The 24,685-nt window shown below is 44.3% G+C and overlaps 1 protein-coding gene across 5 annotated transcripts in view; it reads right to left on the minus strand.

Annotated features, from left to right (window-relative positions):
• CSMD2 (CUB and Sushi multiple domains 2) overlaps positions 1-24,685 on the minus strand; it is a 600,037-nt gene that overhangs the window by 51,961 nt on the left and 523,391 nt on the right. For 4 of the 5 annotated variants that reach the window (XM_073233614.1, XM_073233613.1, XM_037010709.2 and 1 more), the window contains 9 exons: positions 22,494-22,682; positions 20,002-20,148; positions 17,581-17,769; positions 12,911-13,096; positions 11,762-11,956; positions 9,943-10,116; positions 8,546-8,719; positions 4,506-4,679; positions 1,571-1,759 (listed from right to left, as the gene is read on the minus strand). In XM_073233614.1, the coding sequence (XP_073089715.1) occupies positions 1,571-1,759; positions 4,506-4,679; positions 8,546-8,719; positions 9,943-10,116; positions 11,762-11,956; positions 12,911-13,096; positions 17,581-17,769; positions 20,002-20,148; positions 22,494-22,682 (1,617 nt within the window). The remainder of the gene's footprint in view (positions 1-1,570; positions 1,760-4,505; positions 4,680-8,545; positions 8,720-9,942; positions 10,117-11,761; positions 11,957-12,910; positions 13,097-17,580; positions 17,770-20,001; positions 20,149-22,493; positions 22,683-24,685) is intronic. The other variant, XM_073233615.1, reaches the window with a different exon arrangement.

The following is a 24,685-nucleotide window of genomic DNA, read 5'->3' on the forward strand; positions in this document are numbered from 1 at the left end:
GTTTCCTTTTGGGGTATGAAAGTGATCTAGAATTAGATAGTGGTAATAGTTGTACAACTTTGTGAATATATTAAAATCACTGAATTATGTACTTTAAAAGAGTGAATTTTATAATATGTGAACTGTATTTCAGTTAAAAAAAAAAAAGAAGGAAAAATGCCCATATGGTAATTTCTCCCATTGAAAGGAAATCTTGTCAGACAGGTTTTTAAAAATATTACAATTATATGCTTTTTACATACAGAGCAGTTAAAAGTCAAATGATAAAGAATACATCATACAAATACTAAACAAAGGAAGCTAGTTATAAATCATGTCAATACAATGCCATCTTAATTACTTCAGTATGAATATTAACATCAGATAAAATAAGCTTTGGGGCAAAACATTAATATAGACAGGGTCATTTTGCTATGATAAAAGCTTTGTTTCACCAGAAGATACAATTTGTAGCCATGATGTGCTCGCAATCTCAGCTGGCACCCCTTAGAACCCCAAACAAGTTGTCAGCCATAAATGGACTGGATGGCCAGGCTGGGATGCTCAAGCAAGGGAACTATGGGCAGGGAGCAGCTGTACCAGTCTCTTTTCAAATCTAGAGGCACAAGGGCATAAGGAGATGGGAGGCATCTAGTCTCAGGGTTGGGGGGAGGCTACAAAATATGTATGAAACCCTAAGGGTGAATGGGTGGGCTGCTGAATGGCCACAGCTCAATACTCACTCATTTTCCTGGACTGCATCTTCACCTCTCTTACTAGGAAGATGGGGAGACAGCCATTGGGAACAAGGGGAGAGAGCAAGAGACCAGGACACTGACTTTCTTATAAGGATGTGCGGAGCTAACAACCGGCTGTCAGGATTATGAGCTCCTCCCTTGCCCCCTTTCTTTGTACACTGTCCCCATATTTTTTCCCTAATAGTAGTGAAGGCAGTTATTGGTGACTGAATAGCTATTATATATACCATATAAGGTACTTTTTATGGATTTTCTCATTTAATCCTCCAATAACCCTATGGAATAGGTATCACCATCATTTTTCAAGATGAAGAAATGGAGGCTCTGAGGGGTTAATGGACTTCTCTCAAACCACACAGCTTGTTTGGTGGCAAAGCTAGAATTCAAATCCAGCTCCATCTGCCTCTAAAGACTATGGCATTTCTGCCGCAGTCCTTCACAAGGGGTTCATGTGCTGTCTTTCTGGAAAAGCTAGAAGGGGTCAAGTGGGAGACAGTGTCCCACTACAGCCAGTTCTGAATGAAGGGAACCCAGAAGGCTGAAGAGGTCGGTGGCAGTACAAGAGAGGAAAGGGAACAGGTTTCTAGCCAGGAAGACAGACCGCATAAATTGGTAGGGTAGCTTACCCAGCAGGGGCCCAAAAGGGTTCTGACACCTAAGGAGCAGCCAGAGTCACCATCAGCGTGATGTCACTCACTCAGTCACACACACACACACACACACACACACACACACACACACACACACACACACAGAGGAGGACTGTTCACTGACATGGACACCACCCCTTGGTCTACCCAGGTGATCATTTTGAGCAGATGACATCTACTTACAGAGACACTGGGGGCGGGGACGGTCCCATGTGCCATCTCCCTGGCAGCTGAGCACCGGGGTGCCCAGGAGGTAGAAGCCGTGGTTGCACTGGTAAGACACAGTGGTGCCGTAGTTGAACCTGTGTGGGCTGTCCGTGTGGACTTGACGAATGCTATTTTCTTGGTGTCCAGGATCTGTACAGTTGATAACTATAATGGAATGAGACAATTAGATGCAGAAACCTGGATGCAAGGATTTTCTTAAGTTTTTAAATAAGCTTTCTTAAGTCCAAGCAGGCATGTATTCCCAGGACAGCAAAATTTCCAGACCAAAACAGGCAACACGAAGCGGATGCTGTCTGGGAGGGTGAGTTGGTCCTGAGGCTGCTGTGCTTCTTCCCCACCCTGGCCACTTGGTTAGGGGACTTACTCTTCCATGTCTAGTCAGACATCACCTCCTTGGAGAAGCCTTCCCACCTCCTCCCAGGCTGGCGAAGCTCTCCCTCCTCAATGCTCCCTTGCATAAACTTTGCTGACTTTCTGAGCTTACACTGTGATGTGTTGGACTACATGAGTCCCTTGAGGGCATGAACAATGTGTCTCCATGTGTCTGATGTGAGGCACCATGTCTCCCCCAGCAAAGCCCATCAAGTGTAAAACTGATGCATCTGAGCTGACCTGAGCAGGGATTGGGCCCTTGTGGGAACTGTTTTAATCACTTTTATGAGTATTTCAGGGAGAGATTAATATCCTGGGGGATAAATTAAAGTTTTAAATGCTTAAGGGTTCTGAAACAACTTAACTCAAAATTGGAGTGAGATTTTAGAATAATGATGGTATCGCTCACAACCCACAACATGTGCTTTTGCTTTCAAAACACTTCTGCGTCCATTCTTACCTAGTCTGGTACGCATCAGGTGGGCACAGCCAGTATACTTGATCTTTGGTGAGCTTTTAAGGTATATGGTGTCTTTAAAGTTGATCCTCTCTGAGATTCAGAGAAGCTGGTGTCGCAAAACAAGTAGCATTTATTCATTCACTATATTTATTGGGATATACTGAGTGCCAAGCATTGTACTGGGCAGTAAAGATAACACAGAACTGACAGGCGAGAGCAGGGTTTCTTGCCCTCAACCCTGCAGACACTGGCCACTAACTCCTTGTTATGGGGACGGTCCTGTGCACTGTAGGGTATGTGGCAGCATTTCTACCCTCTACCCACTAGATGCTAATAGAAACCCTCCAGCTGTGACAAGGAAAAACATCTACAGACATCTGCCCCCTCTTGGGGAAGGGGTGAGGGTAAAGTCATCCTCAGTTGAGAACTGCCGGTCTAGAGAAAAAAGGACACATCAGAAATTATCTTGCTTGATAGGTGCTCTGGTAGGGGTAGCGAGAATGCTCTAGAGCACGAGGCAGAGCATCTAGCCTCTTGCAGGGGGGTGGAGCAGGAAAGGCTTCTCAGAAGTGACATTCAAGCTGGCTCTTGATTTTGGTTAAGTCACCCAAAGAGGGGGGATTGAGGGGGACACAGAGGAATGCATTTGAGGACACCATGGGAGAGCCCCGGAGTGCGTGGGCACAGGGCACGTGTGAGGAAATGGAAGAGGTTCAGTGTGGTTGGAACCTGTGCTGACGGGAGGCTGGGCAGAGGAAGTGGAGAATGAGGCTGGCCAGGTCCCTTGGGCCCTGTAAACCGGCAAAGGGGAGCACAGTTCTCCCAAGGGCACTGGGAAGTCTGGTTTTTATACAGGGAGTGACTTGATCAGATTTGTACTTTAGACAGATTGCTCTGCCAGGGCAGAGAATGGGCCAGTGGGGAGCGGGACATAGTGCAATGAGGCCATGACTTCTAAGGACCTTACTGCAGCCCTTTGATTTTAAGATAGTCCTTGAGCATGTTTCCCTGGGAAGGGGCTGAGCTGAGGTTACAGGAGAATTTGTGTCCTGTGTTGGGGAGGTGCAGTTCACTTCTTGAGGAGAAGGCACACGGGTTAGCAACACCCCAGAACAAGCAGCAGCTCTGTTTTTTCCTGCCTGAACAGAGGATCGAAGGAGGGCACAGCACAAGGTCATGGCAATTTTCCCCGTGTTTCCTGGAACCTTCTGTCACTCAAAATGTCATCTTGAAATGTTAAGAAAGGGAGGTCATTTTAAGGTTAGTTGTGAATGTATCTTGATTTATTTTTAAAAAATCAATTGAAAAATTTGGTCCTTTAATATAAATTATAAATGACACGTGACACATTACACAGCCAATCACCCCAACAGTGCACCCCAAACAGTGCAATGAGGAGCCCCCGGCCCAGGGAGTGTCTGCTCTCGTGGCTCTGAGAACTCCGTCAGCCTCCAGATCCGGGCTGGGCTCACTCCTGTTCAGCCAGCTTTGCCCCTCCACTCAAATGCCATTGAACCTGCCAGGCCACTCTTGGTAAGAGGCAGTGAGCTCCATTTGCCCTTTACTGCTGTCAACAGCCTTTCAAAGCTTTAGAAGCTATTTCCTGAGTGGCCCAGATGGGGCCAGAATATCCTGTACTCAGAAGCTGCCTCTTGCATCCTTGGTTTCTTCTCTTCCTTCTGCTAAAATCCCAACTGCTGCACACATTGCTTTTCATTTTTCATACTAACCCTGCTGCTTTTTCCTTTCATCAAGAATGGGGCTCTCTATGATAATGATGAATGATTTGTTCTGTGAAATGCAAATAAGATTGTTTTACATTTCTATTCTGAAAGATAAGATTCGTTTGCTTTCTTTATATAACCAGTGATGAGATTTTACAGGGCCACATCTAGGGGTTGAGACATCCCTGTTTATGACCATTCTCTACCCTGAGTCTTCCCTATTTAAGTCAAACTAATGTCAGGACCAAATTTGCTGGTTTCTGCTCATGGGTTACAGAACCACAGAGGGCAGAGGTGCTGGGGTAGGGGCAGCGGGAGAAGAAGGTTGACTCACTTCTGCAGGTGGGCAGCACGTTGCTCCACTGCCCACTGGCCAGGCACTGGGACCTAGCAGCCCCTTCAGCCACATACCCAGGGTTGCAAACAAACTTGACCACATCATTAAGGTTAAACTGGGTGCCCTGAGTAAGGCCGTTGACTGGGTTGCCTGGGTGTCCACAGGTAATCGCTGTAAGCAAAACAGAAGATAGGTAAGCCCTACTGTTATCCCACACCACAAAAGTTCATCCTCTTCCCACCTGGCATTTCTCACGCGTAAAGTTCAGCCTTAAGTCTAACTTTAGTTAATCTTCTGTTGCAAAACCTTTATTTCCTAAAATCATCGTGGGGACATGCTTTCTTCCTTAAAGGCATGTCCGTAGCTTGGACACCTTGAGAACCCATTCTGTGAGTCCCCCTAGGGCGTTAGGCCTGGGTTGTGGTTCCCTGTCATCAGTCCTGCCTCCTTCCTCTGCCTCTATCCCCAGGGCTCCCCACCCTACTCTTCCCTGCCAGATACACTGACGGCATCCCTCAGCCATTCAGACCCAGCCGAGTTCCTGGACTGATCTCGACAGAGCCAGAAGCAATACTAACCAAGCCTGAACGGAGGGATGGTCATCCTGCCACACCAGTGGCCCAGGCACACCGTGGGGACCCAGAGGTGCTAGGAGAGCACAACCCCTGCCCCACTCCCTCCATGTGAGGGGACTTCACTTGGGTAATTCCTGGCCTTGCTTGTGCTGTTTCACTGCCTCCACCCCAGGTGATGTGTGGTGGCCAATCTGTGCCATTTGGGAAGAATGAGCCCCTTGGGCCTGGCTCAGCTTTGCCTCCTTCCTTTTGGAGCCTGGATGCCTGCAGGGAGCAAGTTCTCCACCTCCACTTGTCCAGGCGCAGGCTCTCCCCAGCAATGCAGGAATGTCTGCCCCAGGGCAGTGGTGTCACTGACTGATGAAAGTTCACCCCACTTGGGGTTAATTTAACAGATGCCATTTGGTTCACACACTAGGCTATGGTTTCCAACTTAGCCTTCATTAGTAACAATGGTGATGTTGTGGTGTCCACCTGTGACTCTGTTTTATCTTATAATCTGTTTACCCATGGGCAGGGGAGAGGAGGAGGACCTGGTCTCAGAGGGCTCAGGCTCACCCCTCTGTCCCAGCTGCCCCTTTCCCCCCAGGGTGGTGTTCACTCCACTCAGTGGCATTGATCTCTGAGCTTTCTTGAACATACCAAGCAGGTTCCTGTCGGAGGGCCTTTGCATTTGCTCTCCTCTCTGCCAGAACATCCCTTGGCTCCAGCCCCTATCCTCAGGTCTCCCCTCACATGTCACCATGACGGTGTAACACTCACAACCTGACAGATGACCCCCAGAGTGGCTCAGCCCTCGCCCTGCTCTGCTTTTCTCCACACCAGTTGGCACAGTCTACGTGTATGTCTTCATTTGTTCATTGCTCTTCTCCCTCCACATGAATGTGGGCTCTACTGGGGCCGGAACTTTGGTTCCTTGTTATATCCTTGGGTTCTGTACTATGCCTGACATAGACAGGAAGAGCCTGATAAATACTTGCTGAGGAAATGACTGAGTGAGGGCATGAACGGACGGATGCTCAGGCTTCTGCTGTGCTTCTTGGTCCTTAGCGACTCCAGGGTCCTTGGCCCTGGTTGAACTCCCACTTGATGCTTTTTCCAGGCCTCTTCCTTCGCTCTGGATTTCAGTTGTGAGATGCTGAAGAGCCATGAGGGATGCTCTCTTCACCCAGTGCTTGGATCCATGAAGACCCCACCTCAAAACCCAAATGAGTGGATGCAGGTCGGGGAGCAAGAGCAGGCAGGACCTAGTTTCTGCTGTGGCTGATTCTCGTATCTTTCTGGGTCAGTTCTCTTTAGTAAATCTCAACAGTAGTATCCCCACTCTAGTGGAGAGGGCTGGGCAGAGCGGGAGACATGCTGTTAGTGGACTATAGGGGTTTAAGACAGCCTGGTGTGGTGGGACGAGAATGGCTATGGAGGCCAGCAAACCCATTTACAACCCTGACCTGTCCATTCCTGACTTTGGAGTGGAATGCCATCTGAGCCAGGTCTTAAGGGTAAGGAGAACTTCGCCAGGTCTCTGAGGTGGTGGGAGAGTGGAGACAAACTTTATAAGATCCCTGAACACACTGAAATTATGTACAAAATATTGGATGCGCGCATTAGCTTGGGGGAGGATCCACTGCTCTCACCAGATTCACAGAGCTTCGTGGCTCCCTTCCCTAAAGGTTAAAAAACGACTCTTAGGAAGTGAGAGGAGTATTAGGGCAAAGCCTTTGGGGGTGCCAAAATAAAAAGGAGAAGCCAAATGAGGAAGAATTAAAATCAAAACCCTGCCTTAACAAAAATTAAGAAAAGTGCACTTTACATAAAGGCACAACACTAGATAAAGGCTCACTTTAGGGAACTTTAAAAAGTGAAAAATTTTCCAAATTACTACCAAGAAATGGAGAATAATAATTGTATTTATCTAACCCTCCCACCCCCCAAAAAAAAGGAAAAGGGAGGAAAAGAAAAAGAACAAACAAACTAGAAGTCCCAGGCCTGTAGCATAGCTAGGAGCCAGAGAACACTATAAACTTTAAATTACATGCTAAGCCCAGGTAGAACTATTTCTCATGCTTCTGTTGCAAGCTTTTGCAGAGAGCAAGACTACATAGAAAGGAGAAGGGACGAGCAGGAGAAGTCCCGATATTGGGCTGAAGTCACTGCTAGAAAGGGAAGAGTCATCTTAGACGGGGACATACTGAGAAAAGACCCTGGTATGTCAGTGCACTGACTGCGGGAAAGGGCATAAGTGTACAAACTTTCCTAAATACGAAAAAAAACGAGAAAAGGAAAAGCAAAAACATCATTCAGAGAAAGAAATGCCATAGTATGGTATTTTATACATAGTAATTACATAATGATAGAATTAAGACCAAACATATGTCACAACAATATATGTGAATGAGTTTAACTAACCTATTAAAAGGAAAAGATTTTCAAACTCAAGGCAAGGCCCAACTCTATGCTATATACAAGAGACACACCTCATTTAACTGCTGCAGAAGGACTATAATAAAGGGAAGATTAAAAGCATACCAGGGAAATGGAAAAAGATGAAAGTAGGGGTTGTAAGCCTAATATCAGGTACAGTGTAATTCAAACTAAAAAACATTAAGAGTAACAAAAAGACATTTTTAAGGGCTAAATTCACAATCTGAAATATAGATATAATAGTTATGAGTATGTATGAGCCAAAGAACACAGCAACTACCTTTACGTAGCAGAGATGACAGGAAATGCAAGCAAAAATAGAAGCACACTAACAATAGAAAGCTATAGGAAAACATAACATAATCCATAAGGCACATTTTATAATTATAGGTAGAATTTTATACCCTAATACCTTTTCTTCTCAAATGCGCAGAAGCCATTCATTACAATAGATCACATATTAGGCCACAGAGAAAACATCAGTAAATTCTATGAAGTAGAAATACATACAATGTAATACTATAGAAATGAATTTAAAAAATTAAAAAATAAAAAGGCCTTTCTACCTGGACATTAAAAAAACCCAAACCTCTTCTATTAAAAAACTTCTAGATGAAAGGGGAAATTAATACCAAAATTATGGAGTTTCTAATAAATAATAAAACATTAATTATTACAACCTATGGGGTCTGATTATAGTAGTAATCACAAGAGATTTCATAATCTTAAACACATATCAATAGCAATCACTAAAAATGAAAGAATGAAAATAAATGAATTAAATCTCCAACTCAAAAGCTAGAAAATAAACAAAAAGTTAATCAAAAGCAATCACAAGGAGGTACAGAACCCAATAAAGGTGGACAATAATTAGTGATAACTACTGATGCAGAAAACTAAAAACAATAGAGTGATGACTGTAGCTTTGACAAAAATTAACAAAATATACAAAAACCTCCAGCTAACCTAATCAAGAGAACAAGGGAGAACGTCCATGTTGAATCTGAGCCCGTGACTAGGGAGAGTGGGTAACATACTTACGCACACAGAACGGGGTCTTGCCCGACCAGTGATGATCCTGCTGGCAGATGCGCACAGACATGCCAAGCAGGCGGAAGCCGGCGTTGCACTGGTACACCACACTGCCCCGGTAGTTGTAGTTTTCCCCATTGATGTGTCCGTTGACAATGGGCTCAGGGGTCCCACAGTGTCCAGCTTTGGTGGGAACAGGGAAAGAGCATAAATGGAAGAGGAACTTATAAAAAAGGAGGGGGGGGCTTGGTTAGGGTTGGGAGACAGGGATGGTGAGGAAAAGGACCAAGTACCCAACCACCCACTGTTTTTCCCACCTCCCCCTAAGATTAGCTGTCCACGAGTGGCTTCAGGAGTCTTTCACGTGATAGGAACAGTAATCTCAAATCCCAAGCCTGTCTCCTAAGTGGCCATCTATCTCCAAGCTTCAGGCTCTGTGTCTGTACGCCAGTTAGGAAGCATCACTGTTACTTTCCTGACTCTGGGATTATTCCCTCCCTTTTCCTCATCGACCAGTATTTACTGAGGGAGCTATTGCATGCTCAGTCTGCATTAAGGCAGACAAAGCCGAGTTGTGTTGAAAATAACTATGTAAAAACAGGTGGCTTGGCTAAACCCACCTTTCCTTCTCCTTGAATGGCAAGGAAGACAGTGTAAAACTAGGTGAGTTATTTTTATTAAATGAAGTTTGGGTAGAGTGTATTCTTAGCATTTCCACTAGCATCCTTGGGCTGTGTGGAAATAACTCGTGACTGTGTCCCTAGAGGGCTGAGTTAGTGGGAGGGCAAAACTGTTCATTCTGGAACAGACCATCCGTCTATGCTGTTAGGTTTGGGAGCTTCTTTTGGACTTGAAGGGTCTAAGAAAGGAGGAAAGTGAGAACCTTAGAACCCAAGGTTTAGGTAGTAAATGGATTAGTCATAGGGGAAATGATAACTTTGTTCTCTGTAAGCCAGGTTATTTTTATGCTTAGGTCATTTGCTTATTTTATACATATAATATGTATTATATATATATATATAACAAATATATGTAAGACTTGCCAATATATAAAAGGTATTTTAGGTGTGTTACAAGAATATATTGCTGTAAGTTGCCCCCAAGGTGAAGACTGGGGCTTACCTGTCATACAAGGGCCAGTAAGAGGGGGTTATGTTTTTGATCAGAATGAGAAGCCCTCAAATGTTTGTCTCATTGGACTCGAATTTCTTCTCATTCTTCAGGGTGCCCCAAGAGAAGCTAGTTCAGTTTTGGTCATGGAGATGTCTAATAGCTGGTGTTGGGATGAAGCATTTTATAACAGTAAGTAAAATGGTACTGTTCAAAGATTGGGATCTGGTTTTGGAAGTACCTAGCCTGTCCTGAGGAGGGAAAAGGGGCAGGATAGGTCTGGGAAAGTCACTTACCAAGGCAGCGGACTTCAGTGCCACTCCAGAGCCCATTGGCCATACACTCCCGCACCCTGGAGCCCACCAGTGTGTAGCCGGAATTGCAGGAGAAGATGGCCGTTGCCGCGTAGATGGACAATGTTCCGATGCGGTGCCCATTGGGCGGGATGGGGAGCTCGCCACAGGAGATGACTAAATAAAGATCATAAAGTGTTTAATAAGCTAGCCCAAAGTGGAGGGTCATGGCTGCTTCTGGGTACTAAGAATAATGACAAAGATAAGATCTGTTTAACTTTACAGACTCTCAAGATCAGAATATGGGTTGTGACAGAGACTGTCATGATGTCACACTTGGGCAGTGATCCTGAACTGAAGGTATTGCCAGAGGCACCTGAGGAGCTTATAAAATGCCCAGGCTTCACTCTAGACCTACGACTCACAACTGGTAGAAATAGGGCCCAGGCATGTGCACTTAAAAACAATTCTTCAGGCGGTTCAGATGTGTACCCTGGTTAGGAACCACTACTGCAGTATAGTGATGGCGATTCTGTGGTGTGCTCCTAGGTGTCCTAGCAGACGCTGCAACTGCTTCCTGTCCTTTCTGCTGAGCCCAGCAGCAGCTTCACACTCCTTCTCAACAGAGTAGGTATGGCTGGCTGGCATATGAGATGAGGCCAAATGGCCAAGACCACACTGAAAAGTGAGTACCTTCGTTGTAATGAAGTTACATGCCCATGACTTCTGCTCTGACATATACACGGTCACGTTCCACTGTGAGTCTGCACTTTCATGAATAAAGACAACAGTGTCTTGGGGTCATAGGTGTAGAGAAGATGCCCCTGCTTCTCCTACCCAGGCTCAGACTTCCCACTGCTCAGTGACAAGCTAATTCCTACCACCCTTTTACAAACACATACTTCCTCTATCACATCCTTATTGATTAAGTAAATAATATGAGTATATCCCTATTGTAGAGGATGCTGGGGATGAGCCACTTGGACTCCCATTTAGGATGGAAGGACGTTTCTTCCCAGCTGTTAGCAAACAACCCTCAGGGCTGGCCCTTGAAGAAGGCCTTGGTTGAAGAGTCCTTCCATCTAAAATCATGCTCTTTCCTGGGGAAGTCTGGACCCAATATTTTTTGATCAAAGGCTCCTTACCCCAACCTGTAGCAGTTCTAGAGGGCCATGCCAGCTTCTCCACCCCCCGTGGGGTCAGCTGAGGCCTTCACTGATGCTGCATCAGAGCTCAGCCACTCTGTCTCCCAGTCCTGCTGCCTTCCCTTCCCTTCCCCAGTGGGGGTCATCCCAAGAATACTCTCCAATAAACCTTAGAGTTGCTTCCAAGAGACCCTGGCTTTTAAAACATCTTGAAGAACCAGAGAAAATTAACAATAAAGGGAGAGGCAGACACACTTAGGTGGCCTGCTCTTGTGCTGTACTCATTCCTCCTATACCCACTCCCACTAGAGGCCATTCCACACCCCATGACCACTGCTTCCTTATCTGTCTGCCCCTCCAGTGGACCATAAGCTTCTTGTGGACAGGAACCACAAATTTGTATCTTAATACCTCTACAGTACCTGGCATGAATGTTGAATAAATGAATCAGTGGATGCTTGCCTGGACAAAGGCAGCTTGTTAATAAGATGACAAGTTTGTGAGAAGGGTTCCTTAAAGGAGTAGGCATCTTCCCAGATACTGATTCTAGGTGAGTGTTCAAAAAGAGGCACACTGTAGTCCCTGGCTATACCCTTTCTCTTCCCCTCCCTATGTACAGGATAGTTGGGGTTGGAGGTACTGTGCCAGACATGCCCACCATCTGCTCCTACACTTACTTTGGCAGGTGGGCATAGAGTTCCCAAGACTCCATTTGCCACTGGCCTGACAGCGGATGACTCTTTGGCCAGTGTAGTAGTAGCCAGGGTCACAGATGAGCATCAGCTGGGCCTGGAACTGGTACTGTGTTTCAAAGATGAGCCTCCATCGGCCATGCTCCACACTGACGCTGCTGACATCGGGGCAAGTCACAGCTGGACAGATGAGGAGCAGAAAGGAGGATTGATTATGGAAGTCACTGACAGGAGTCCAGAGCTGGGGACTGGGAGACTGTAATGCAATAATGATGAATCCAGGAATCTTCAGTCCCCAGACTGATTAGGCAAATAAATGAAGTGGGCTGGGTGGCAAATGTGGCAAACTGGGGTGGGCAGACCTTACCCTCCACCCCCGCAAAAAGGGACGTGGTACTCAGTCAATGCTGATCGTTGGATATGAGGCTGTGAGTTCTGTTTGGTCATATCTTCATTTTTCAAGGGAAACTAGCTATGGGGATGTTTACATGAATGTTAAAATGCTGGGAAACAAAGATTTTTATAAAGCGCGCCATAGGTCGAAGAAACATAACGAAGGAGAAATACAAGATAATCTTCACACAAGGGGGGATTTCCCTAGTAGGGTGGGCATACAAGAAAGGAGTAGCAAATATTTTGAATATATTCTATTATAGATGTAAACTTCTAGTTACTCCTCATTAAAAAAAAGAAAAGAAAAGAAAAGAAAAACGCAAGATCCTGTATGTTTGAACTGGATATGGCTCATTAGGTTGCCAGCTTGCGACTTTGGACTTAAAGTTGAACTGTACCTCTGCCATTTTAGAGTTTTGTGATCAAAAGACACACATGTAGATGCTCTGATAGTTTTTCCTTCTAAAAGGAAGTGAATCAGGTAATTCCTAAGTTCTATGATGGTTTATGGAAACATCTCAGGGTGCAGTGGTCTCGCAGTGCTTTGAGAGTAATTTCAAATAGGAACCCAAGCTGGTGGATGATTCCACCCAACCATTTCTGCCCCTTAAACCCTCAATTTCCATGTATGTGTTTTTTTTTTTCTCTCATTACTGGGTTTTTAGCTCATTCCTTGTCGGAATCTTTTCAGCTCCTTTCCCAGTCCCTCCTCATACCCTTCTCTACTGCCCAGGGACTTACGGACACACTGTGGGGGGACATTGTGGTTGCTCCATAGGCCTGTTTCCAGACACTCTGCTGTGGCCTCGGCACCAGCCTGTAGGTGGTAGCCTTCGCTGCAGCTGTACATAGCCTTGGTCCCCACTGTGTACTCTTTTCCGAACACCATTCCATTCTTGGGAGCCTCCGGAAGCCCACAGGAAAGAGCTAGCAAAGGGGAAAAAAAACTCATGAGCTTATCTGATTCCAGATGATGTTCTGAGAATGCTCTTTTATAGTTCCTCTCCCCCAAGGCCCTAGTAAAATTACAGTAAAGACTAGCAAAAGGAAAACACCTCATAACAAAAAAGAAAATTTGAGGATCACCAGCAGAGGAGATTTCAAAAAAAACTTTGGAAGATGCAAGTGTGTTAATAGATTCAGTAGAGCAGGAAAGCTGCAGCCCAGAATACATGGAGGTAGCAATAGGGTGAGAACAGTTCTCCTCTATCCTTTCCCTTAAATACAGTGTAGAGGCCTTCAAGGATCTACTCTCCAAACAAAATAGAGAGGGTTTTATTTTCCACTTGAGGAAACAAAGAAAAATAACTCCCTTGAGAATATTTGGGCTCCTGAGGTATGAGTCAGCATCCCAGATACACTTCTTTTAGTTCTAAGATTTAAGGGCCCTCAGCCTAAAGACTGATACTCTCCGTGCTCATCTCTGCCACATATTCAACTGAGCTTCTTTTTCATGGGAGAGACCTAATGGGCAAAGATATCTGTATATAATAACAACAAAGGTAAACCCACATCTGCTACCTGGAAGAAAATTGATCCACCCTTTAACATATGAACAATGAAGGGCCACTATACACAAGAAGAAAACCAGAGGCATGAAAGACAAACACAAAGAAAAGATTAAAAACAGAAAAAAATTGAAAAATAGAAAAAAGGTCTCCTCTAGGACAGAGCTAACTCAGGAAATAGAAGATACATAATCTTTAAACTTGTAATCAGGCATGTATTGTATTCATAAAACGAGAAGAGACTGCTTTGGAAAAGAAAAAGAACAAAGAAGAACTCTTTTAAATAAAAAATATGATTGCCAAAATAAGGAATAGAAACAGCTGGCGATTAAAAGTAAAGGGAATTTCCCAGAATGCAGACCAAAAAGATTGTATGACAGCAGATTGAAAATGACGGCAAAAGACTGAAAACACAGGAGGTCAATCAACATCCAGTAGGTCCGATACTCGACTGGTCAGAGTCCCAGAAAGAGATATGAAAGTGGAGGAATGGAATTATCACAGATAAAAATTTCCCAGAGCTGAATAGAGGCACAAGTCTTCATATTGAATGGGAGCCAAAGGGATGTAAAGGGGATGATTCTTAGATACATCACTACGGAATTTCAGAAGACCAAAGACACAGTAGATCCTACAAGTTTTTAGAGGAAAAAAAAATATGACATCTCTGTGAAGGAATGAGAATAAGACTGATATCAGACTTCCCATCAGTAACAATGGATGTTTGAAGATAATGGAACAATATCTTTAACTTTCTAAAGGAAGGGATTTGTTACCTACAATTTTATACCTAGTTAATCTACCAGGCATGTGTGAGGGCAAAAATAAAGATATTTAAAGACATTTAAAGAGTCAGATAATTTACCTCTCATGAACCCTTTGGAGGAATTTACTTGAGGCTATATTCCATTAAAAAGAGTATGGACACCAAGAAAGGGCAAGATATGTGATATAAAAAATGGTAACACTAACTCAGGAATACAGAGAGAAGGAAATCTCCAGGTGACAGCTCATGAGAGGAAGATATGCAGCAACATGGCCAGGGTCACTATTTTACAAGGAGTAGGGACTACACTATGCTTATGGAGGAATATATGTTACTTAGGTAAGAGTAGCTTGTGCGATCTTTGAAAGAGATTAGTATTTGTAAGCCACGCTTGTCCTTTGATAGTTCAGGAGCTATTACAGATGAAGAGAGATTAATTAGAGTACCCATGATTATCCCTCATCTACTCCCACCTTTGTAACTAGTCTAGAGCTCAGACCTCCCTCACTCAAAGCCAGAATAAGTTCAAGCAGAGAAAAGTCCCATCCATGTTGGCTAACAATGATGCTGAATGCTACTGGTATGTATAGAACTAAGAAGAGGCATAGGGCTAGGGCCCCCTTAAGACATGGGGAAGGAAGGACTATCCAGATGGGGAGGGGCTGGATACCAAGATGCAAGAAGGATTCAGATACTGGATATGGGACAAAAAGAGGAAGATTAGGAACACAGAGGGAATGAGGAAATAAGGAGCATTTGAATATGATGCTCTTTTAATGCCTAAACAGTAAGACTTTAAGCAACTTTGGTGTACTAGATTAGCCAAATTGTCATGTGATCAACTAACTGCCCTACTTCTTTGAATCCTTTAGGATGAAATACTTAGATCCCTACTGACATTTTGCATAAGGAGTCAATCTGGAGACATCAGCTGAAGGAAGTGGGCAGCAGCCACTTCTCTCTGACCCTGTTCTGGCTCTTGAGGATAACTAACAAGACAGAAGATAAATTAGAGACTAGAAGCCTGTCTGCTGATCTCTATGCCAAAACAGAATCCTCCAAACCCTGAGGTAAGAGAGGTTCTTCCTACAGCTAGAAGAGCAGATGAAGAATCACTAGGTATTTGAAGCTGTGGCAGAATTAGACCTTTGAGGGAGGGAATATGTGGTGAGAAAATGGGCTGGGGAAGGAGGAGGAAGCATTAGGAGTCATAGAATCTCTAATGACATATGGCCGTTGGAGAAGTTATGCTTTTGAAGCAGCAATAGGGGGTTGGACAAATGCCAGGCCTTTCCTGGCCTTGGGTTATGTGGGAAATGGGGAGTTAACACCCTTTACTTGAAAGGGCCACAGGATCTGTGCTCTTAGAGGAGAAACAGTCTCCTTGGAGGGAGGAAGTGAAGAGAGCCTCTGGCTTAATGACCAAGGGGGCATGCCTGTTGGCCATGGAACCAGGATTCCAGAGAGCTCAGAGGGAATGGTTGAGAGGAAGGGTGTCAGTGGGAAGCTTGGGGTGGGGATGGGGAGAAACAGAGAACAGAGTAGTAAGGGGATGAGTGGGCAGAAGCCTAGTGGGGCTTATTTTGGAAAGTGACAGAAGAAAACAGAGATGTGGGGGGCATGCCAGCTTCCACCTGGAGCTCTGGAGAAGAGACCTGTCTGTGCTGATACAGTCAAGAGACATGGAAACCAAAGCCAAATGATCTTTGCCATTTTTGGACAGTCAGTCATCTGGGACCTTTGCTTAGGGCATCAGGTATCATATTAAGGACACGTTGTTTCTGTTCTTTGAGAATGTTCAGGCGCAGGCAAGAAGGTTCTGAGGGTCAGAGATGACAGATGTCATTAAGAAAGTACATCACCACACTGGGAGCCAAAGAACAAGGAATCAAACACCAATGTGATTTCCTTTTTATGTATATATAATTGGCAAAGTTTTTCTTACCTTGTATTACTGAAGTACCTGATGTTGAGAATGTGGGAGAAAGGGCAACTTTCACGTGCTGCTGGGGGAAGCGACAGTGAAGACAAGCTTTCCTGAGGCCAGTAAGTACCCAAAGCTGTAGATTTTGCACGGGCTATGATTCAACCATCTCATTTCTGGGAATTTACTTCAAGAAATAAACTCGGGTGTTCATAATGATCTAACTATAAGGATTTTAATAGCAGCACTGTAAATACTAGCAAAAAATATGGAGATTCAAATGACCCACAAGAGGACTATATTTGAATAAATAACAGTTTGTCTATAATACTATGCAACCATCAAAAACAATGAAGAGGGTGAGCATTTAGCTGCATGATAGATGTTAAGAAATATTAAGTGCTCTGTGCACTGATGATGCCATTTTTGTAAACAATATATAAAATACCAAAGGAAATGTGCTGAAATGTTAACAGTGCTGATCTTGGTTGATGGGATTATAGGCCATTTAAAATGTTTTCTTTTGCATATCTATAGGTTTTTTCTTTTTCAGATTTTTAGTCTGAATGTGTATCACTTTAAGGGAAAAAAAGCCCCATAAATTATGGGAGGCAGTGCATACAAATTGCCTGGTGCACATCACAGGCTTGATTGTTGATAACTGAGTATTGTTATGGTGGCTGTTCTCTGCTTCCTTCTTTCCCTGTCCTCCTCTGACCTAGCACTTCAGCCAGCCCAGATTGCTCTGCATAGCTTGTGATCTCTCTCAAGTTTGTGGTTTTGCAAATGCTCTTGCTGTTGTCTAGAATGTTTCCCTTGCCAAAGCCTGGCCCCACACCCTTCTCACTCGATGATCCTGTGCCCAAGTATCCCCTCTTCTGGGAGCCCTTCTGGCTGCCCAAAAGGAGGAGGACTTCTTACCTCTGGGCCCCCACAGCACTGTCTATATTCCTGAGAGAGCACTTCTTTCCTCTGCCATTTTGCATTTATGTGGCTACAAAATCCATCTCCCTCATTGCTCTGAGAACACTAGCACTGTGTTTTATAGATCCCCAGGGCTCAAGACAGTGTGGATCTTCAATATAAGTTTGCTGAAAGAATGAACTAGCTATCAATGAGGAAACCCACTTTGGAAGTGGTTGGTCCTGGTACAAGCCCAAGATATGAACAGGATCAGAGCCCCTTGTTACCCCCCGTCCCCTGTGCTTCTCACCTTGACAGAGAGGGATGGCCTCACTCCACAGGAAGTAGCCCTGGGGGTGCCGGGTACAAATGGCCATGCTGTGTCCCACCAACCGGTATCCGGCATTGCAGCCAAAGTGGATGGAGCCTCCAGGCTGGGTGCTGGTCTGGCCCAGAAGGAAGCCATGGAGTGGAGCCCTGGGCAGGCTGCAGTAGGGAGCTGAACAACAAGACCATGTTCAGGGGACCATGCGCAAGTAGACAGACAGACGTGCTCTTTCCTGCACGTCCTGCCCCCTCTTTTCTCCCCCATTTCCTTGTCTTTGCCACTCCCAGGTCCACTGCTATTTAGGAAGGCCTGAGGGGTGATATTGAAAATTGGCTACCCAGTTTAGTGAAGCCAAAGAAAAGAAGAAGGAAACACAGGAAGCACTGGGTCTTCTTTGCAGCCTGCAAAGAGGTTGTAGCTAAGGTCAGCCTCTCAAATCCTATCAGATCACAAATAAGTGTAGAAAACAGAATCCAGTGGGGTTGGTTCCAGAAAGGTGTGATCATAGCGGGTGGACTCAGGAGCCAGTCAGGCCTCTGCTCAAGTCCTGTTTTCTGACATTTCTAAGTCTGTGAGTTGGGACAATCCCTGAAGCTCTTTGAGACTGGCTTTCCTCACCTGTGCCAGGGATCCTCAGGGGAAGTTCTGTGAGACTGGGAAAGGGATGGGCGAAGGGCCATTCAGAACATGGCCTTTTGCTCGGAGTCCCTGGCTGGGCAGGCACCAGAGACAGCAGGACGGAGGGCCCAGGGCCCCAGAGCACCTCCCTGCAGTGCCTGCCTCTCACCTCTCATTCGTTGATCACATTCCTCTGCTGCAAAACGAGTGTTTTAAACTCCTCCCTCCCAAGCCAGACGTGTACTCCTGCCTTGCCACCTGTGTTCTGTGTACATCAAATCTGCATGTCTTCCTCAGTCAAGAATATCAGATATAAAATATGCTTAGTTGCAGAGATAGGTGCATGTGTGAATTACACGCCTACTGTATTTTAATTAAGCCCTAATTGTTTCATTGTGTAATTAATTCACTTTCTACGCGGCATATATATTATAATTATAACCACTCAGTACCTCCAAACATATGATTAGTGATTAAAAACATCAAGGAAAGGGCAACTTCTTAATGGCTTTTAGTTCCTAGTTGAGCAACCATCCTAGCAAAATGCCTCTGCACTGCTGTTTCCGGAATGCAGCCTTATCTCCCCAAGAGGTGCCTTAAGTTTCTTTTTCGTCATGAAGAAGCTGTGGCCTGCAGAGGGGAAGTGACTTGTCTAATAATCACTCAGTTAGTTAGTGGCAGAGCTGATGAGTGACCCTGGGGGCAGTGAAGCCACCTTCTCTGCTGTGTGACCGGGGGAAAGGAATTTAGGGTCAGCTTAGCAGAGAAAATGGATTGCGAGATAGTAAAGATCCTTCTCCACAGGCTCTCAGCTTCATCTGGGTCTGTCTCCCTGAAGCCTTACCCGAGTTCTTTATGACTTCAAGGGGCCTGCTAAGCTCAGGCTGGCCTTGCAAGTAGGCGGCACAAGAAGACATGGACCGGGACAAGGAGGAACTCAGGCAGGCTGTAACTGACATTGCCTCTAACTAGTACTTGTTAAAAGCCTGCCCAGCATTTGTTGGAATTCAGGCCAAATGCAGCCAGGGGGAGAGTGCTGGAGGGAAACTGGCGCATGGTGCGAAGTCCCCATGGTCTTAAGTGATTCGCTCCTGCCTCCAAGCTTGCAGAGCCCAGCCAGGAGCTCACGGGACCTACTCTGTCCCTTCAAAATGGGCATCAGGCAGCTTATCAAATTGTCTTTCCAATTGTAGCCAGTAATACATCCCCACAACGGGAGGTCAGATAAACTTGACTTTCTCCATCTCATTACATTTCCAGGGATGTTCCTATGCCCCTGGTCGACCGCCGCCCTGGTCAGCTGGCTGGCTGGCTTGGCCCTTGGTCTGAGTCTGCCTGAGACAAATGGCTTGCAGAGCAGAAGAGAGGCTCTTGGACGTAAACAGCCCATCCTTTGCTGCCTGTTAACATTTGCCATCTGGAGTCCCACATCTTAGGGTTTTTCAGTTTTAAGGAATTTTCATTAATGTGTGAAGGATAGTCTCACCTACAGGCATTATCAGATCATATACAATAAACTTATCCAAGAGACACAGGCTAGCAGTATATGCAGAAGAGAGGAAAGAGGTTAAAAGTGGGGAAAGGAGGAGAAGAGGGGGAGGTAGGAAAACGCCGAGGAGCCTTGTGCAGCTATGGGTGAGAGAGGTTTAGAGAGGAGGAAGCCTGCCAGTCCCGTGCCCGTGGAGGAACCCCTCCAACGATGAGGCTGCGGCCCATGGCTTCTCTGATTCCCTTAAGAGACTCAAGGGCGGAGGCCCTTGTCATGAGGCCTTTTGTTTTACTCACCTGAATATCGAATCTTAAAACCCTTCCGATTGTAGGCATGGTCAGATGACCAGCGCAGGTACACAGAGTTGCTTGAGCTGGTGACAATCAGGGGAGCCGAGTAATTCCCACTGAGGGCTTTCAGCAGAGGGCTCTGCCCTGAGGGACCTGGGGGCAAGAGTACAGGACACAGTGCTACAAACTGTCACAGATCAAAGATTCTCGATCCGATACCTTTAATGTGACCACCTCCCACCTTCTCCTCTTCAGGGAGGACGTGAAGGCTCAGAACAGCCGGGTACCTTGTTCCTGGCCAGCATGTGCTCATTCATCCTTCTCCTCCCCTCTCTGCAGCCACGGGCACATAGAATAGGTCTACTGTATCAGACCAGAACAAATCAGATCACAAGTACATAACTAAAAGGGTGAGTACAGTTAACCAAGTCAACCTTCAGGAGCTGGCAGCTGCGATGAAATCTATTTGCCATCTTGGGACTTGCCCAAGGTCAAGCAGCTGGTTAATGGAAGAAACTGGGTTTCAAAGGCTTCCCAGGATTCTCCTGGAAAGGCCCTCCTTTTCTTTTTTCCTCCCTTCAATGCTTGTGAGTACCTCCTGAGGAAGCTGGTTCAAGAAGGCAGGATATAAAGCTGGGTAATCCATAACACAGGATTTATTGCCCTAGAAGTAGCCAAATGATAGTTCTAATATGCTGCTGAGACAGCTCTGGGAAGCTTGGCAATAGTAATAGACCATATTAAGCAAAATAGAGTTGTCAGAACTGCCGTGACAAGATATGATGGCGGGGGGAAAAGGGCCAGAGGAGTGGCGTGTCAGAATAGGTCTACTGTATCAGACCAGAACACCCATTAGCTGGCCATGTTCCTCAGGAGGACCAGGGTATATACACCAGTTCCTAAAGCAGTAAAATGTACTGGTGAGGCATCAGGGACAACCTGAGTAATGGCTGTCCTCCGCAGGCTGAAACTGATGGCAGGAGATGCTGTCACAGAACTGGGCTTCTGTATTGAAGGGGATGAGAAGATTCTAGATTACAGAGGCCTGGTGGGAGCCCTTCACAATCGGAAGTGAGGTTAGTATAATCACTAACAAGGGAGGCAAGGTAGGAATGGCAGGTGGGAGATCCTAAGCTGCAGGATCTAAGGAGATGGCTCCCAGGATCCAGCATTCCAAAGGCAAGACAGATGGGCAGCCAAGAAACAGGAATAGAAGAACAAATCAGATCACGAGTACATAACTAAAAGGGTGAGTACAGTTAACCCAGTTAACCACAGGGGAAAGCTACAATCCCTGACCGAATTTGGAGACTGAGCCAGGTTTCATTTCTTTAGAATATTTGGCTGAAGAAGAGGCTGGATCCCCATGAGAAAGGGGCCTACAAAGTGACACCAATTGTGTATAGTAGTGATCCCTCCATCCATCCCCCAAAGACCTGCCACTATTTCCTCAGGTAACTGAATATTGGAGAAAAAGGAATGTCCAGGTATTTTGAATGTTTTTTGGACATGGAGTGTGAATTGATGCTGATATCTGCGGACTCTCTGAAATTTTCGTGTATTGAAAATTTCAATAGCAAAATTGAAAGCATTATCGTGGCTCCTCTGTTTGAGTAGCAGCGTCTTGAGAGTTGGGGTTGGAATAAATGGAGTCTTGGCCCTGGTCCATCTCTCATACAAACTGAACCAAGTAGGAGCCTTAGTTGCAATAGCTGTGCCAGATGTAGTAATCTTCATTAGAGCAGATTAACAGAGCCTTGGTTCTATGGGATGCAGTAATGATGTAGCCATGTGTTCTTTTCCACACCGTCAGAAAGGATTGAAGCACCTTGCATTCACATGAGACAGGCAACAGTATACATGTGTGGCCTTGCCCCAGAGTTATGTTAATTCTCCTGCTCTTTATCACAGTATTGTATGAGGAGATGTGGACCATCTGGACATCCTGCAGAATATAACATACTGGTTCTCTCTATTGATGACATTGTATTAATGGGATCTGATAAGACAGAAGAGACACCTGGTGTAGATAGATGCCTTTGCAAGACATACGTGCTCCAAAGGGTAGGAGATAAAGCCTACAAAGAGTCAGGTGAAATTTGTAGGGTCCAGCGCTTTGGGACATGCTGAAACATTTCCTTCAAGTTGAAGAGCAAGTTATTGTACCACCAAGAAAGAAGCACAATGTTTGGCAGACCCCTCTGGGTTTTGGAGGCAGCATACTCTTCCCTTGGGAATACTGCTATGACCCATTTATTGGTTGACATTCAGGGTGCTAGCTTTGATTACGGCTAGAGTAAGAAAGTAATACAGCAGCCCGGCCCCTTGGGCTATATAACCCATCAACTTCCATGGTATTGGGGTTTCTGTGATAGAGAAAGATATTGTTGTTTGAAGCCTCTGGCAAGCTCTGATAAGGAGGCCAAGGTGTAAACTCCTAGGGGTCTAAAGCAAGTCCGTGCCTTCTGCAGCAGGGAACTATACAACACTGGACTTACCATCAAAGATCTCAAACTCATCATACTGCTTCTCACTGAGAAAGTACTCCACTGTGAGGCTGATGTTATATTCAGGTTCTACTCTCACCAGCCAGGAGCAGGTCTGGAACTGGGGATAGCTTCCAGGGTAGCTTTGACTCAGGATCACACCTGTGGAGTCTGTCAGAAGCTCATTCGTTGGGCAGTGCACTTGGAGAGAGAAAGAGAAATACCATGTACGTGGGATGGAGGTGGCACTAGGGCCGACACATTTCCTCGGTGCAAAAGACAACCAGTGGAAAAACACTATATTTGAGCATATTCAGATAAGACCCCAACATTTATCATTATATTGCCCCATGGCATGAGGTGACCTCAGATTGTGTCAGCGTTACTATATTGCTGTGACTCAGGCCTGTCCAGTGTGTTGGAATCACTTAGCTCTGATATGGGCTTTGGCATAGGTGGGAATATGTACATACAGAAAACAGTAAGGCATCCTCAAATCCAAGAGTTAATTTATTAAATAGGTTTGTTTTGTACAAAGAAAGTATAGAGTAGAGGAAAGAACATGAGATTCTGAGTCAAACACACCTAGATTTATAGCCTACTTCTGTCACTTACTACCTGTGTGGTCTGGAAGATATTATTTCCTCTCTGTGCAATGGCTTCTCCATCTCTTTTTTGTGGATATGGGTTTTCATTACCTTGGATGAGTAACTAGGAATAAAAGTGCCTAGTAAAAGGGTAGGTGTATGTTTAACTTTGAAAGAAACTGCCTATCAATTTTCCAAAATGACTATAATTTTACATTTCAACCAGCATACACAAAAGTTTCAGTTGCTTCACATCCTTGTCAATACTTAGCATTTTCAGTCTTAAATTTTAGCTATTCTAGTGGGTGCATAGTAGTATTTCATTATGTCTTTAATTTGCATTTTCTTGATGACTAATGATGTTGAGCACCTTTTCATATACTTACTGGTTATTCATATATCTTTTTTGGTAGAGGGTCTATTCAAGTCTCTTGTCCACATTTTTATCAGATTGTCTTATTGTTGAGTTGTAAAAATTCTTTACATAGTCTAGACACAAGTTTTTAAAAAAATATATGTATAGTGAGTATCTTCTCATTCTGTATTTGCCTTTACTTTCTCACATTTAGTTTTGTCAGTTTTTCCTTCATGTCTTTTGAAGCTCTCTTATCATCTGCATATACATTTACATATACTTTTTAATGGAATTAACACTTTTGTCATTATAAAATATCTCTATTTCTGGTAATACTCCTTGTTGACAATATTACCCCAAATTTCTTTATGTTCTTCTATTTACCATTTTGCAAAGAATATCTTTTTCTCTCCTTTTACTTGCAATCTATCTGGTACTTATATTTAAAGGGTATCTTTTGTAGAAAATAGTGATAACTGTTTAGAGCCTCTACATTTTGACATGGTTTTATGCAGCAAAACCTCACTAATTGATAGACCCGCATTATTTTAATGTTATAAATAACTTCTTATTTTTGGTCTGTCACTGAAAGAGGTGTTAAAATCTCCAACTGTAATAGTGAATTTGTCCTTTTCTCCCTGTAATTCTGTCATTTTTTTCCTTTATGTATTTCAGTACTATGTTATTAGGTACAAAGAAATTTTTGACTGTTCTATATGTTTGATAGATTTTCTTTCTTGGTATAAAATTTCTGTCTTTATTCCCTTTAATACTTTCTGTCTCAATATTATTTTTGCTATACCCGATCTTGGGGATTTTAGTATTTGCTTTCTATTTTTTCAAAGTTTTGTTTCATACCAAGGATGAGTGACATCTTTCTACTGTGACTTTAGGGAGGCAGATAAAGGCATTCAAGTCTAAGTTTATGGAAAGCTTATAACTAGACTTTAATCTGAAAGTCTGTATCCCTTAATTAGCAGTTTTATTTAATTATATTTACTATGGTTACAAATATATTTGCACTTAGTATTGCTACCTTCTTTCTGTTTTTCTCCTTTAATGTTTTCTACTGTATTAATTTTCTTTATTCTCTTTAGTTTTAGTCATGTATTTAGAGCTTACACATACTATGGCTATAATTAATTTAAATAAACTATCTCCAAAATTAGTATTATATCTAAATTTATATATTTTAAATAATGTACAGGGTTAATCAACATCTATGCTTCTCCGTAACAGGAAAGAGTCCTCAGGTCACTTTT

Source organism: Manis javanica, chromosome 4, assembly GCF_040802235.1.
Source record: "Manis javanica isolate MJ-LG chromosome 4, MJ_LKY, whole genome shotgun sequence".
NCBI lineage: Eukaryota > Metazoa > Chordata > Mammalia > Pholidota > Manidae > Manis > Manis javanica.